We start from the raw sequence: 15,812 nt of genomic DNA, 5'->3' as shown, positions 1-15,812 counted from the left end.
ATAAAAGAACCATGTAACTGAATAGCAAAAATACCCCCAAAAAACAAAACCCAAATAATCCAACTTAATAATGGGTAGGGCATCTGAATAGATATTTTCCCAAAGAAGGCATTGGGAAAGTGAATATTATTCAGCCATAAAAAGGAAGGAAATCCTGCCATTTGCAATAAGATGAATGAAGCCTGAGGGTAGGTTAATTGAAATAAGTCAGACAAAGGAAAACAAATGCTCTATGACCTCATTTATATGTGGAATCTGAAATAACCAAACTCATAGAAACAGAATAGATTGGTAGATTGCAGGACTGGTTGTGGAGGAACAGGTGATGGTAGTCTACAGGTACAAACTTTCAGCTATGGGATGAGTAAGTTCTGGGGATGTAGTGTATAGCACGGTGACTATAGTTAATAATACTGTTATATAGTTGAAAGTTGCTAAGGAAGTAAATCTTAAATGTCCTTATTACCAAAAAAACAAATGGTAACTAGTGAGGTGATAATCTTATTTTGGTAATCATTTCTCAATATACACATGTATCAAATCATCACATTGTAGCCCTTAAACTTACACAATAGTATATGTCAATTATATTTCAGTAAAACTGGAAAAAATTTAATACAAAATACTCTGGCAAAAATAATTAATACTGTTTAGTGACCGAATGAGTGAATAATTGCTGCCTGGTAGGAGCAGAGGTCACAGATGGGGAATAGGGACTTGCAGAGGCTGGTCCTGTTCCATCAACTTCAGGGTAGCATTAGGAAAGGGGGGAAATAGTCCTGTTTGGACAGTGCTATGAGGTGGAGGAAGGGCTCAAACAGGTGGAAGAAAGTGCCTAGAAGGATGGTCTTGATTAGGATGCTCTGCTTTGCTGCCCTGAAGACAGGGCCAGATCTCAGAGCCTACCTGATCAGCTTCTGCCCCAGGGGGAACTCAGTTCCCCACCTCCCCCTGCCCCTGGTCTTGGTGTAGGGTGGTCTTCCACATCAGAAAAGGCCCTTGGGCAGGGGCAAAACCCTAAGGCCCACCTACGCTGGACTGAAAACCCTCTTTAAGTAAGGACATGTATTAACAAATTTCAGAAAGAATGAAAGTACAGTTTGAGAGTCCGCTAACTTGCCCAAGGCCTCTCAATAAGATGCCACTGAGCTGGGATATGAACTCTTGGCCATTCTCTTAGCCAGTACATTATACTGCTCTTCTTACTTAACAGCCCTAAGTCTCTATTCATTTCTGTAAAACCAGACTGTTAGTGGTTCCTAGCTCAGGGAGGTACTGGAAATTAAACAGCATAATGGACATCACAGCCTGGCACAAAGTAAGCATGCAGAAAACAGTGGGAGCTCAGCAAGCGCTGTTCCTCCTCCCCAGCCTCAGCTTCCTGTTTCAGGCACTCAGCTTCCATCTGGTTATGACTTGTATTTTAAAGGACTTTCAAAATCCAATTAAATCCTGTAAGAGACTACTCAGACCTTTGAAAAAAGTGATCTGTGACCTAGGAAAAGTTATCCCACTTTGTGGGCCTGTTCTGTCATTGGTATGATGCTGCTCTTAATGCTTCCATGGAAGAGTTCTGAGAGAATTACTGGGCAGGAGAGAGCATGGAGACAGCCCAGCGCCTGCCTTGGGACAGACACACACCCTGCTGCTGCCCTCCATACCAGGGACTATGGTGAGGTGGGAGGAATTCTACCCTGCTTTAACTAAGAGAATTAGGGTTACTTTCCGCAGCCACTAAAAATGAGAGATTGTTGAGAGAACTTGGGATGGTTAGTCCAGAGAACAGAGGGTTCCTATGAACCCAGATGACTGGGTGCTGGCACTTAGTGGAAACCAGAGCTTCTTGGGGATCAAGAAACCCAAGCCACTTTCATCTGATAGTTTCTGGTATATCAAGGGAAAAAAATCAGCTGAAATTTCTGGTATATTGAGAAAAAATGGTATATTTTTTTTAAAGGGGAAATATTTAGTATTTTAAAAATGCTAAAGTGAGTCACAAATACTGTAGCATACCTTAAGTGTTAGAGTTAACAAATGTTAACACAAAAAAATGAACCTAATATAATTGTGCTAGTCATAATTACTAGATTTATGTGTTTTTTGAAAATCTTATATCATAGCGACCGCAGGCAGTGTTGGCTGGCAATTGGACTCAGACTGTTTACAGCCCTGGAGGGGGTACCTACTTGGAGAAAATGACAACATTTTGAGTTTGAGGATGGGTCTACGATTTCACGCTCTGTCTCGCTCTTGGTGATACACGCATTGGAAGAGGACTGGACATTCTGCAGGCCACAGACACCAGAACGGGGCCCTGGAATGAACACCTGCAGAAGGCTGGCTTCTCATGGGCTCAGCATCCCGCCCCCCACCCCCACCCCCCCAGCCCCTCAGCAAGCTGCGCAGCCCTGAGATGTTGGGACTGGACGAGTAGTACTAGTTACTACTCATTTGGCACGTGTACAGGACATCTGGGCAGCTGGAGCAACGATTTTTAACTTTTGTGAGTTCAAGAAACCCTCTGAAAATTTGATGAAAACGCTGGACCTTGTCCCAGAAGAATTCTATTACCCCCACCCACCCACAATCCTCCCTCCCAGCCCCCCAGAAGCGCCAGAAGCCCGCACACTTCAGGGGAAAACCGTTGGCCCGAGAAAGGCTCAGCCACTCTCTAGGGTCTCCCCCTACCTTGAATTCCGTCCGCCGCCCCCACCCACCCCAGGGAGCACTGTCTTGGGCACAGGCTGGCTGTGGGCAGTGCACGAAAGTGGGGCCGCGGGCCGGTGACACGCTCCCCCTCCCACCCTCGGGGGGACCCGAGAGCCGCAGCCGGGGCTGGGCGGGCGCGGTGCTAGCGTCTGAGCCCCACCCGCGGACGCCCCGGGCTCCGGGAGGCGGGAGCAGGGCCCCGCCCCGGACAACGTGACCAGCCAGCTGGGCCCTCCGCTCTGGGGCTCAGACACTAGCACTGCGCCGCACGCAGGTCCCAGCCCCGTTCTGGGGCCACCCCGAGCCATGAAGATGCACTTCTGTATCCCGGTGTCCCAGCAGCGGCTGGACGCGCTGGGGGGCCACTACGTGGTGCGCCAGGGGCCGGGGGCCGACTGGGCAAGGAGGGGACATGGCGGGGCGGGGGCTCACCTGGTCGCTCACCTCAGTCGGGATGGGATGTCTCTGTGTTTGCAGCTGTACTCCGTGTACCTGGACGGCTTCCTCTTCTGCAGGGTGCGCTACAGCCAGCTGCATCGTTGGAATGACCAGGTGAGCAGCTCCAGGGCAGGTACGAGCCCGTCCATCTGAGGCAGGTGAGGAAAAGCGCGCCCAGTGGACTCTGGGAGCGTGACTCTGGCAGGACACTGGCCTTCTGGAGGGCTTCAGGCTCCTAATCTGCGAAACAGGGCTGTGGTAAGAATTAACTGTGGTGCTTGCCAAACAGCTCAATGAATACGTGCTGCTGCTCCTAATGATCTACAGCTGGGAGATGAGGGACCAGGAAGCAGGCGAATCTCCCAACCCCTTCCCAGCGGAGTGATCCCCACCAGGACGGGTGCTGGGTGATTATGGGCTCCATTTCAGCACCAGCTATTCCCTAGGACAAATACAAAATGAGTAAATTCCACATTCAAAAGGAGCAAATCAAGTCTGGACGAAGGTATAGTTTTAGGAATCTTGTACATGGTATTTAATCTCCTTTAATTTGTGTACTTAAACTCCCAGAGTTTCTTAAACTTACCCCCTTTATAAAGGCATGTCTGTATTTTTGTTTTCAAACCACAGAGGTTATTCATAGGTTTCAATTACTGACAGGCTGGAAAGCCGGAAATAGATGAGTATCAAGACAGGAGGCAATTTCCCACTACAGTTTCTCCCTGCGATGTCCTGATGGCATTTTTTCTGGTAGGCAGATTGATTTATTAGCTACTCTGGTGGGGTTTATTGTCCTAATTAGGAAGTAAGTGTTGCAAGTCTTCAAAATGGGATAAAGGAATAAATGGAAGTTTAAAAATAAACTTCACAGTCCTCCCAGTCCTATGCAGTTTTTTATTTTTGGGTTTTATATCCTGTTTATAAAGAGAGCAAAAGTTGAAAGAAAGGAAAGGAAAGGAAGAGAGAGAGAAAGGCAGGAGAAGAGAACTCGGCAGGCAGGCAACAGCTATTAACATTTTGTGGGAGTCCTTTCATACTATCTCTGGGTTTCTAGTTAGGAGATACACTGTATCACTATATATCCTTTAACTATCTTCTGATGCACAACTCAGTTCCTTTTTTTTTTTTTTTTTTGCTATTGAAAATGTCACTGCAGTGAGCCTTATTCCTCATATCGGAGTGCATAGGAAAAGTCCGTTTTTCAGGTTTAAGTTTCATTTTCCAAGATTAAATTTCTTTGGAGTCAACAAAAAACAGGTGTGATGTGGTTGTTAGTTAATTTGTGTGGTCATCTTTGAATTGCTAGCACCTGGTCCAGTGCCCGTGGTCCCTCAGGAAAGATTGTGGGATGACTGAATGAGGAAGGGCAGTGAATTCTGACTTCTGGAAGATGAGAAGCTATTTGCAACCAAAACATGTCTGGGAAGTTGGGAAGGCTGTGGAGGAAGGCAGATGGGGATATTGAAGGAGAAAGTACAGGCGTCTTAGGCATTTGGGAGAGGAAGCCGAGGTATCACCTCCTATCCTCTGTCTTCCTATAAGGTGATGTAGGATGGGGGAGGTAGCCCCCCAGGTGAAAAGCATAGACAGCTGAGAAGAGAAAGGAGAGCTTGGAATTGCATGACCACTTCCTGGCTAGTCACCTTATCTCTTCTCTGACCTTCAGTCTTTTTGTCAGAAATAATAGGCAAATAGGTGGTTATGGAATTCAACCTCACCGGGTACTGGTGAAGAGTAGGGACCAGCTTGTCACAGAGCCTGGTACATAGAACATGCTCAGTAAATATTTACTAACTCAGAGGCTTGAAGAATTCCTGAATCTGGCCCTCCTTAACCAGCAGACTCAAGAAAACACTTGTTTTCAGAAAAACTTGGACCTCTCAAATCTTAGCACGTCCAGAAACAGAGACATGAAGTGAGTAAATTTGTAATCCTGACCTTGGAAGCTGTGAACAAGAGACTGTTTACTATTCATTGTAGTGGATTCTGTAATACTGAAATAGTGTCACTGCCCAGTGCCCTCTATGTGGTATACAGTAGACAGTAAAGAATACTCCATATTTATCCCAGGTTTTTCAAAATCCTAAAGTGGAGATTTCTTCATGCAGTGTCCAAACTACCTTATACCTAAACTTACCATTTTTTCCCTTTTCTGTAGGAACAACTTCATTTTAAAGAAACAATTTAGATCTTAGTTGTCTATTAGCATTTATAAATAATTTTAAATGATAACTAACAAGCAGTTACTGCATGCCGAGTTTGGTGCCAAGAGCTTACATGTAACAGTGTGTTCAACTTTTATAACAATCCTATGAGCCAGGACTATAATCAGCCCCATTTAACAGATGAGAAAACTGAGGCAACAACTTGCCCCAAGTCATACAGCCTAGTAAGTGCTATAGCCAGGATTTGATCTCTAGAACCTGCTCTGACCCATTACATTTTGTAGTTTCTTACTATAGCTGACAAAATAAATTGTATCAGTGAAACAATTGAGTTCTAAACTAACATACTTTTATTTTGGAATAATGAAATTCCCCATTTTTGGGTGTTCATTGTAGTGAATTTTGGTAAATATAAGCAGCTACCACCTTCATAATCAAGATAAAGAACAGCTTACCAAAGTTCCTCTTGTCCCCTTTGCCCTTGATCCCTGCCTCTACCTCGGCCCCACATGACCAAGATCTCTCTGTCATCAGAGCTGCAGCCCAGGACCATGGTTGACCCGCCCAGCAAGCCCCTGTAAGGTCAGCAGTGTGATCGTTGTCATCATTTCCACAGGGTAGATAGAAAAGTCTGAGTAAGGTTTTGCAAGATTTAGCAAATAAAAATACAGAAACCCCAGTTAAATGTGCATTTCAGATAAATAGCAAAGAATTTTTCAGTGTGAGTATGTTCAATGCAGTATTTGGGACATACTTAACTGGGTATTCTATATTTTATCTGGCAACCCTAAGTCTGAGGTTGAAAGATTGGGTGAGCTCTCTTAGCCATTTCTCAGGTGGATTTTATTCTTGCTATTCTATGGAAGATGTGAAATGGCTCAGAATTCTTAATGTAACTCAATACTAAACACTTTAAAAAACAAAACAATATAAAGGCCCTATCTGTGTATTGTGTGTTTGATGAACATGACTTTATTTCCTGGGAAGTTCTGCATGCTGCTAGAATAAAAATTTCATCTTCTGTAATTAACTTATTTGTTCATTTACTTAAACATTTAATAAGTTCCTGTTAGATATCATGCACTCTGTTACAGTAAGTAAAAACTCTTAACTTAAGCACATGTGATCTTTGGTTTTAAGAATTGAGTTTCTGTGTTGTATACTAGATAACAGACTGGGAAGGAGCATCTGTCCAGGTGAGGTGCTTGCTCTTTCTCAGCCAAGCTGTGTAGAGGCTACTGCCTATACGATTGAACCTAGTTTAGATGGTTGTGTTTTCAAAAGGTTAGTTGCGACTCATGCCCTCTAAAGCCATTGCCTGCAGCCCCTCCTCCCGTGATTCTCCCTCGAGGTCTGGCAGCTTGCGCCTTTGCTGCTGAATGCTGCTTATCTCTCTGTCATGTGAACTATTGGACCTGACTTCACTCTGTGCCATTAGATGAATGAAACCAGTTTGATCTGTGCCCCAGTCCTTGATGCACCATTTCCCTCAAATGGGTTTAAAGGAGTCTGTGAAGGAAACTTTTAGCTGACTCGCTTTGGCCAAGTGTTAAGGATGCAGCCATCCCATGTAAGAAGAACTCTATGGATTCTATGAAGAGAATGCTTGCCTCTTTGCCAATGTTCTGCCAGTATCAGGCATGGTAGTGGGAACAAGCTGTGGAAGCTTGCAAAGGATCCTTCAGTGGGAGAAGGGGCTGTGCATGGCAGTGTGCTCGGTTTCAGTGTTCCTCCCCACCCGGTGCTGACCCGGCCTGGCTCCTTCTCCGCTTTCATCTGATGTACCCTCTTCCCCCACATGGACCCTCTGTCCATATCAGGCTGGCCTATTCATTGTCTCTGCTCAGCTCACTTCCCCTTCCTGGGACGATGCCTGCTGTTTGACCCACTTGTCAAGGACCAGCCCTTTCTCAGGGCCCACTTCAAGCCCCACCTCCTCCAGGAAGCCTTCCTGGATTGCACAAGATGTCTTTCTCTGATTCTTGTGCCACTTCATTTTTAGACCTTGTCATGTTCCTCTTTTGTGTGTATATTTGTCTCTCATTATTTAGTTGCAAAAACCAGTATTTAAATGAAAAACCAATAATTAAATAAATGAAGGCTGTAGGCATAACATACCCAGCACAGAAACCTACTTAAGCAGAGGTCCAGTGGAGATTTGGTGAAGGAGGAGGACGACAAAGAGAGGAAAGGTAGGATGATAAGAAGGGGAGGAGAAGGAAAAAGTAGTGAAGAGATGGTGTCCAAATTCTGCCACTCATTAGCTTTAGGACCTTGCTTTAACTCACTTCTACCTGAGCTTCAGGTTACTCTTATTGTTGGGTAACCTTGTCAAGTGGCAATGGTGATCATCTATCCCAAATGGCTGTTTTGAGGAACAAATAGTATAATGTACAAGCTCCAAGCTAATGCTCTTTGGTACCAAATGCCACAACCCAGATTGCTTTGAGCTGTGGCCCTTTATCTGGGGAATCTGGGGTTTTGATTACAAGTGGACTTGCAGAGATGTGTTGAATGAGTCAACATTACAAGTGACCTGTAGGAGGGCCACCATTTGTGTCTCTAATCAACTTGTGCCAGATCACCACTCTGCAGTAGGTATGGAGGGCTGTGAGTGCACAGGGTGGGGAAGGAGGTGATATTTTCAGCCAGCCAGTGAAGTCCTTTTCATGTTTAAAGGTAGAACTGCATGATGGAGAAATCAGTGCAGGAGATTGTGCTGGGATTAAAAATGTATTATCTGAACATCGTATTTCAAAAGCAAACAACCAACCCAAAACACCTCACAATAAAAGAACAGAAGAGGTGTTTTCCCTTTGGTCTCCTTAAACAGTTTTCTGAAACAGTGGGCTAAATTCTAATACCAGATCATTCTCAGTATGCTGGTGGTTAAAATAGCTGCACTGTGTGCTACTGAGACCAATAGAAAAGTTTATATCTTGATAGAGTTGAAGAACTTGTGACATTGATGACTGACTATTGGCAGACTTAACTACTCAGTTTATTACATGTTTATCTTTCCCCTTAGACAAGTATTAGAGAAGGGAAGGGAAGATTCCTGGAGAAGTCTGCTCTGATTGTAAAACCTGCTGGAAGAGTTTCTGTGCTGGGATGGGTATTAGAACCTTAATCCTTGTTGACTTTCCCCAGCTCTTGGCCTTAGGGCAGGGGCTTCCCAGAGATGCTCACCTGCAGGCGAATGGCCCTGGTGGCTCAAGGCTACTGTGATTTTAACCAGCAACCTTTGTGAACACAAGCCAAGGAAGACAATTGCCTTTTAAGGATCACATAATCAGTTAATCAAGAAATAATGGCATGCAAAGAAGACAAATTCCTGCTCTATTTAGTAGACTTGGGGTGCATAAATCCTAGGTGATTTGACCCTCTGTGCTTGGGGTGATGCTCCAGCTGGTGTGTCTTTGGACAGTAGCATGGCAGGTAAATTTCCTTGAATTTAAAAGAAACCAAATTATTGCTATTTTTATGTGTTTTATACTCCTGGATTTAGAGAAAGGTTGCAAACTGAAGTGGTTAGCATGGGTCAGGCAGGTCATTTAAATGAGAGGCATGGATCAGGTGAGTGTAAGTCCAGGGAAAGGAAATCCTGGGGCAAAATAACCCTAAAAACCAAAATCAGTCAAAGAGAGAAATAAAGTTTAAAATCCATTTATTGCTTACAAACTGCAGTCTTGGGCCATCTTTCTTTCCTGCTCCAGCAGAAGCAAAACTGGCCGTCCCCTCACCTCACCTCTGGGGTACAGTTAAGCCCTCCTTGCCCACTGATATGGAGATGAACTTCTCTCCACCCCCGAGGAATGATGCAAATACACTAAGGCCATACTTCTCTCCACCTTTGATCACCTGTTGATATGCAGATGTACTAAAACCAGGTGAGATATTCTGGAAATATTACAGTTTTACCCACAGTGAGGCAATGGGGAATGGTTGAGAACTGCTTAGGTCTCCTTTAAGGAGGACAGTTGCCTGAGGAATGTGAACCAGTGATTCCAGACCTTTAGATTTTTCAAGAGAAGCCAGAACATCAGTTTGGTTTTTGAAAAATACATTTTATTTTTGTTAGACCAGTTTTAGATCTACAGAGTCATTGCAAAGATAGTACTATATCCCTCACCCAGTTTCCCCCATTGTTTTCCATTAGTCTGGCACATTTGTTCCAGTTAATGAATCAGTACTGATGCATTATTATTAACTCTAGTCTGTTATGTATTCAGCCTTCTTTAGTGTTTACCTAATGTCATATTTCTTCTGTTCCAGCATCCACCCAGGACAATACTGCATTACATTTAATTTTCATGTCTCTTTAGGCCCCTCTAAATGTCACAGTTTTTCAGATTTTCCTTGTTTTTGATGACTTTCTTTTGAGCAGTATTGGTCAGGTATTTTGTGGAATGTCCCTCTATTGAACTCTGATGTTTTTCATGTGATCAGACGAGGGTGATGTGTGTTTGGAAGGAAGACCACAGAGGTTAAATGCCATTTACACATCATATGAAGGGTGCCTACTATCAACACAACTTATCACTGTTGATGTTGACCTCAATCACCTGGCTGACTTAGTTGTCAGGTTTCACCACTGTAAAGTTACTCTTTCTCCTCCCTTTCCTATGCACAGTCCACACTGGAAGAGTGGGGATTTATGCTCCATTTCTCTGTGGGATGAGTAAATAAATTATCTGGGATTCCCCACAGATTTGTCTATCTCTCCTATTTATTTATTCAGTAATTTATGTCTGCATGGATTCCTGGATATTTACCTTATACTTTGGGTTATACTTCAATATTGCTTTATTTTAATTGTTTTTCAGCTTTGGCCCATGGGAGCTTTCTTAGTCTCTGACATATGCCCATTGTTTTTTGTTTTTTTTTTTGAGCACTTACTTATTTTTCTGGTGCTACAAGATGCTCCAGAATCATCTAGTTCCTTCCTCAGTCCTAGAATCAACCATTTTCCATGGAGGCCTGGTTGCTTTTATTGGAGAATGATCTTAGAAACCAAGATTTGGGCACTTCTGGGTATTCATCATCACTAATGCCAAGTTGTTGTTTCCAAGCCCTCTCAGCTGGCAGGGCAAGGAAAATATGCCTGTATACACATACCTAAAAATATTTTTATATGTGACCATCTGTAACTATATTAAGCTAAACATGACTTCATACCAATATCTCCAATTCATTTCCCAAGTTATATAGGTCAGAACTTTTTCCCCTCATCTGTCACTGCTATGTTGCATACATTTGTAATATAGTTTTGTTATATTCTGTGGTCCATCCTAGATTTCCCCACCCTCTGAAGTGACTGTAATTATTTGTAGTAGTTAAAATCATGTTACAGTGAAGTTCAGTGGGTATGACAAATGCATAGACTCATATATCCACAAGGACAGTATCATACAGAATAGCTCTACTGCCCTAAAAATTTGACATGCTTCCCCAGTTTTGTGGGCCCTCTACCCCAGTTCTCTGGTAACTCTTGATCTTTTTGCTGTCTCTATAATTTTGTCTTTTCCAAAATATCACGTAAATGAAATCATACAGTATGCAGTTTTTTCAGACTGGTTTCTTTCATTTGTCAGTATGTGTTCAAGATTTATCCATGCCCTTTTTTGGCTTGATAGGGTTTTTTTTTTAAGTGCCAAGTAATATTCCATTGTATGGATCACCACAGTTTACTCTCCTACTTAAAGATAATTTTTCTTGTTTTCAGTTTTTGGTAGTTATGAATAAAGCATCTGTAAAAATTAACGTGTGCATTTTTATGGTCATAATTTTCAAATCTGTTGGGTAAATACCTAGAAGCATGCTTACTGGGTTACTACACTTGGCTTTGTAAGGAATTGCCAAACTGTCTTCCAGAGTGGCTGCAGCATTTTGTACCACCTCTAGGACAGAAGTTTAAAAAAATTTTACATCTCAAATGTTGGCATCAAATTCAAATTCTCTAAAAATCAAACAACTAGCAGACCAAACAAAACATAGTAGGGAGCTGTATCGTACCTAGAGGCAGGTAGTTAATAACCTTTCCAGGCATTAGGGCAACACTGCCCAGTAGAACTTGCTGTGCTGATGGAAATGCTCTATATTGGCTTTGTCCAGTTCAGTGGCAACTTGCCACAAATACTACTGAGTATTTGAGATGTGGCTAGTGTGAGTGAGGAATTGAATTTTAAATTTTATTTCACTTTAATTAAACTTTTAAGTAGTCACACATGGCTAATGGACATCAGATTGGATGGCACAGTTCTATGCCATTGTAAGGATTTGGGCTTTTACTTGAGTGAGATGGGAAGCCATCAAGGATTTCCAGCAGGGCAGTGAATAATCTGGCTCACATTTTAAAACTATAACCATAGGTGCTGTATTAGGAATAGAAGGGGATCAAGGGTAGAAGCAGAGAGCTCTGTTGTAAAGTTGCGGCACCAATCTGGAAGAGAGGTGACAGTGGCTCAGACTAGTGTGTTGGCAGTATAGAGAGAAGTGGTTAGACTGTCAATGTATTTTGAAGTTAGGGCCTACAAAGGTAAATATTTGCCAAATGCATGCTGTATTTATGACAAAGGCCATGGAATTAAAATCCTTACCTGTTTGCAGTCTCATTTCTCTTAGATTTGCTTTCCTAGTCTTTAAGCCACTAACTACAGTAATAGTAAGAGTCAGCCCTTCTTCTCCAGAGATACCATGTTAAAACTTGACTGAGCTTCCAATTGGTTTCCTTTCTCCTATTTTAAAGAGAGTGATGTTATGCTTTATCTTTAAGCTGTTGCTGTCAGTGTAGGGCTGGAATGCATGAAGATAGCACTTTTGGTTACCTTAACTTAAAAATTGTTTTTGATGCATCCACTATTAGCTTGCATATAAATAATTGCCACTATGGTCTTGGCTCATATGTGGTGCATGGGAGGGCAGAGCCTGACTGGGTTTTTAATGGAATATGTCAGCCTTACAGGAATTCTATAAACCAGCACCATCCAAAAGAAATATAATATGAGCCACATTTATAATTTAAAGTTTTCTGGTAGCCTGATTAAAAAGCACAAAAAGAAGCAGGTGGAATTAACTGTAATAATATATTTTATTTAATACAATATATCTAAAATATTATCATTTCAACATGTCATAAATATAAAAAGTTATTAGTGAGGTATTTTGCATTCTCTTTTCTTTGACTAAGTCTTCACAGCCTAGAGTGTATTTCACTCTTACAGCACATGTCAGTTCAGACTAGCCACATTTCCAGTGCTTATGAACCACAGGTGGCTAGTGGCTACCATAATAGCACAGCTGTAAACATCTGTTCATTTTGGTAGATGGGGTGGAGGAATTAAATTCCTGACTGCTGTCATGGATAGCACAGGTACTGTTGTGGGGGGTGAATTAAAGAAATATTGTATGATGTGAGGGGTGGGAAGTCTTGTAAAACAAATGAAATGTTAACATAGCCCAAATCTTCCAAACTCAGACTGGAGTTGTCAGTCTGTAATATGTCCAGTAGTATTTCTAGAACCCTATACTGAGGTAAAGATCTCCTTAAGAAAATCAGAGTATCCCTTTTTCCTCTTGTTGGCCACCAGGAAGGCTTAATTTTAGTAGTGCTGGGGTGAGACTTGCCTGAAGAGAAGGTTTTGGTATCTCTCAAGGCTCCTTGCCCTAACTGTGTTTTCTGGATCTTTCAGCTGAGACGGGTCTTTGGAAGTTGCCTGCCACCATTTCCGCCAAAGTACTATCTCGCAATGACCGCATCTATGGCTGATCAGAGGAGAGACCAGTTAGAACAGTATTTGCAAAATGGTATATATATTTGGATTTCTTTTTACAGATTTATTGAGATATATGTTACACACTGTAAAGTTCACCCATTTAAAGTGAATAATTCAATCGTTTTTAATATATTTATAGAATCGTACAACCATTTTCATGATCTTTGAGAACAGTTTCATCACCCCAAAAATAAACCTCATACTTATTGATCAGCCACTCCCTGTTCCTCTCCCCCACCAGCCCCTATCACCCAATATACTAATTTCTATCTTTACAGATTTGCCTGTTTTAGACATTTCATATAAATGGAGTCATATGGTAGGTAGTCTTTGTATTTGCTTTCAGAAATGCTCTTTGTTCAGATTTGCCCTTGCGTACTGTATGTTGACTTTCATTGTGGAAGTCAAAGAAATATTAACTGGATTATATTAACTAAATAAAACTGAGCAGAGAGAGGAGATGAACAGTTCTCATGAACGTTCTCAAGAGATACCAGAGATGATCACTAGCAGCGCCGCCATGGCCCCCCATCTCTGTGCTCACCAGGATGCCCTGCTGAGGCACCAGGGACACTCCGGGGTCCGCTGCGGCCCCTGCGAGCTCGCAGTACAGCCATCCTTGCTCTTGAAAATGCTGTGTTCAGCAAAACTGGCTGGCAAGACCAAGCTCTTGCAAAAAGAGGTGGTGGGGAGAAACAGCAAAATTGACATTAAAATATTTGAAGGTTTTCAAAAGGGGAAACAGCATATATGCAAAATGTTTTAAAAGTACAACCTGTCCAACGAGTATACAAAGATACATTCCTTCCACCACAGACACTCCCCTCCCCGCCACCAACAGGCCCCTGGACGTAAACAGTATCACAGGTCACGTATGTGTTCCGCAGGAACCATCTGTGTTTCTACAGGTGTGTATGTACGTCCCTGTTTGTTAAACACAAGTTGAAATTCACACGTTTTTTTCTTTACTTTTTTAAAAAACATTTTATTCTGAAAGAATTTCTGACTTACAGAGACGTTGAAAAATAATGCAAGGAATCTATATATGCCTCATACAGATTTCCCAAATGTTAACATCTTATGTTGGCTTTGTTGTCCTCTCGCCTTCTTCTGTGTGTGCGTGTGTGTGTGTGCATGCATGTGTGTGCCTGCGAGTGTGTATTATATATAATTTTTTTGAGATGCTTGTGCTACATATACAAACCACTTTACCCTTATATACTTCTTTGTGTATTTCCTAAGTTCAAGAACCTTCTACAACCACAGTATAGTTATCAAAATCAGACAACAGTTATTTAATGTTATGTAATCTAGAGACTGTTCAAACTTCACCAACTATCCTATTGATGTCCTTCATGTCAAAAGAAAAGTGTTTTACCTCTGTATGTTGATTTTTTTCCCTCTTAAAATGTGTATCATACAGATCATTCTAGGTAAGCAATTACAGATTTAACTCATTACTTCTCATGGCAGCACATATTTTCTTTTAAAGATTATAAATAAAAATTCTAGAAGTCTTCTATTTCATCTTTTGTAATGAATAATATGCCTCTTTTAGATCCATTAAATAAACCTTTTCAAGATCAAAATGTAGTATCTTTTGAATTTTTATTCTTGTTTTGTTTTTTCACATGCAAGTGAAATATTTCTTTAATAACTAGCCTTTTCACCAGTGATCATATGATCATAATGGTGCTTAAAGGGTCATTTTTCCCGGCCTGGCCTTTATCTCTTTCTTGAGGATCCTTTTTGGCAAGATAAAGCAAGGAGACAGTGTAGCTTAATGTCATGACTGACACAGGCTCTGGAGTCAGACCTAGAGTCAGATCCCAAGTGTGCACTTCACTGGCTGTGTGACCTTGTGCAAGATGCTTACCTTCTCTGGCTTTGGTGTCTTTTCTGTAAAATGGAGATAATATCTACTTCAGGGTTTGTTGTGAAGGTTAAATGAGCTAAAATGTACAAAATGCTTAGCATAGTACCTTGTACTTAATAGTGGTACAGTAAATACTACTCGTGTGAACACTTTTCAACAGCTTTCCCCACCCCAAGAATCCATGCTAATAATTACAAGGTTAGTTTGCATATATACCACATATATTCCAGAAAATAAGACAAGCCTTCTCCCCAACCTCAAAATTACCCCCTTAAAAAAGAGAATACCTTCTAAACAAACTTTTCTCATGTTACAGAGATTTTCTTTTTCTTTATTTTGGAAAACATGGCATTGTTTGAAATGACCTGAAATGACCTCAGTTAGGGCTAGTTTTGAATACTGGGAGAAGTTATTTGATGACATCAGTAAAACAGCAACAAAGAAGAAAGACATTGAATGCAGATTTAGTAAGTACATAAGTTTAGCAAAAGAGCAGGGTCCAGAGAGGACTCGTGGGAAAGAAGGTGGAAATGGGGACATGGGCTGGGAAGCATCTCGGGCAGGTGTGTGGGCTTCCCAGGGGACAGTCTCTGTCCCATTTGCTCTGGCCACAGCATCTGAGTGCTGGTGTTTGGAGCTTTAAAACTAAGGGAGCAAATAATATTATAAGTATACAAGAATGGAAAGACTTGATGTCTCTCTGACAGCCTTATAATCGCTTTTTTTGGTAACTTCTTGAGAGCCACCATCATTAAAAGGTGCTGTCACTTAGTGGTTCTTGACTGATTTAAAATTGTCAAATGACCAAGTGTCTTGCTAAAATGGGAGGTCCAAGTTGTAAGAACTTTT

General features: G+C 41.8%; 1 protein-coding gene across 6 annotated transcripts in view; it reads left to right on the top strand.

Annotated features, from left to right (window-relative positions):
- The first annotated feature begins 2,935 nt into the window (after positions 1-2,935).
- The window catches only part of SNX31 (sorting nexin 31), a 61,761-nt gene continuing 48,884 nt past the window's right edge, over positions 2,936-15,812 (top strand). For 3 of the 6 annotated variants that reach the window (XM_017644917.3, XM_073229896.1, XM_073229894.1), the window contains exons 1-3: positions 2,936-3,081; positions 3,187-3,261; positions 13,004-13,118. In XM_017644917.3, coding sequence (XP_017500406.1) covers positions 3,016-3,081; positions 3,187-3,261; positions 13,004-13,118 — 256 coding nt within the window. In that variant the 5' untranslated portion in view covers positions 2,936-3,015. Of the gene's footprint in view, positions 3,082-3,158; positions 3,306-13,003; positions 13,119-15,812 lie in introns of all 6 variants that reach the window. The other 3 variants (XM_073229895.1, XM_073229898.1, XM_073229897.1) reach the window with 3 other exon arrangements.

The sequence above is a fragment of the Manis javanica genome, chromosome 2 (genome assembly GCF_040802235.1).
Source record: "Manis javanica isolate MJ-LG chromosome 2, MJ_LKY, whole genome shotgun sequence".
Lineage (NCBI taxonomy): Eukaryota > Metazoa > Chordata > Mammalia > Pholidota > Manidae > Manis > Manis javanica.
The sequence above is the reverse complement of the archived record's forward strand: the minus strand, read 5'-3'. Positions and strand labels throughout refer to the sequence as shown.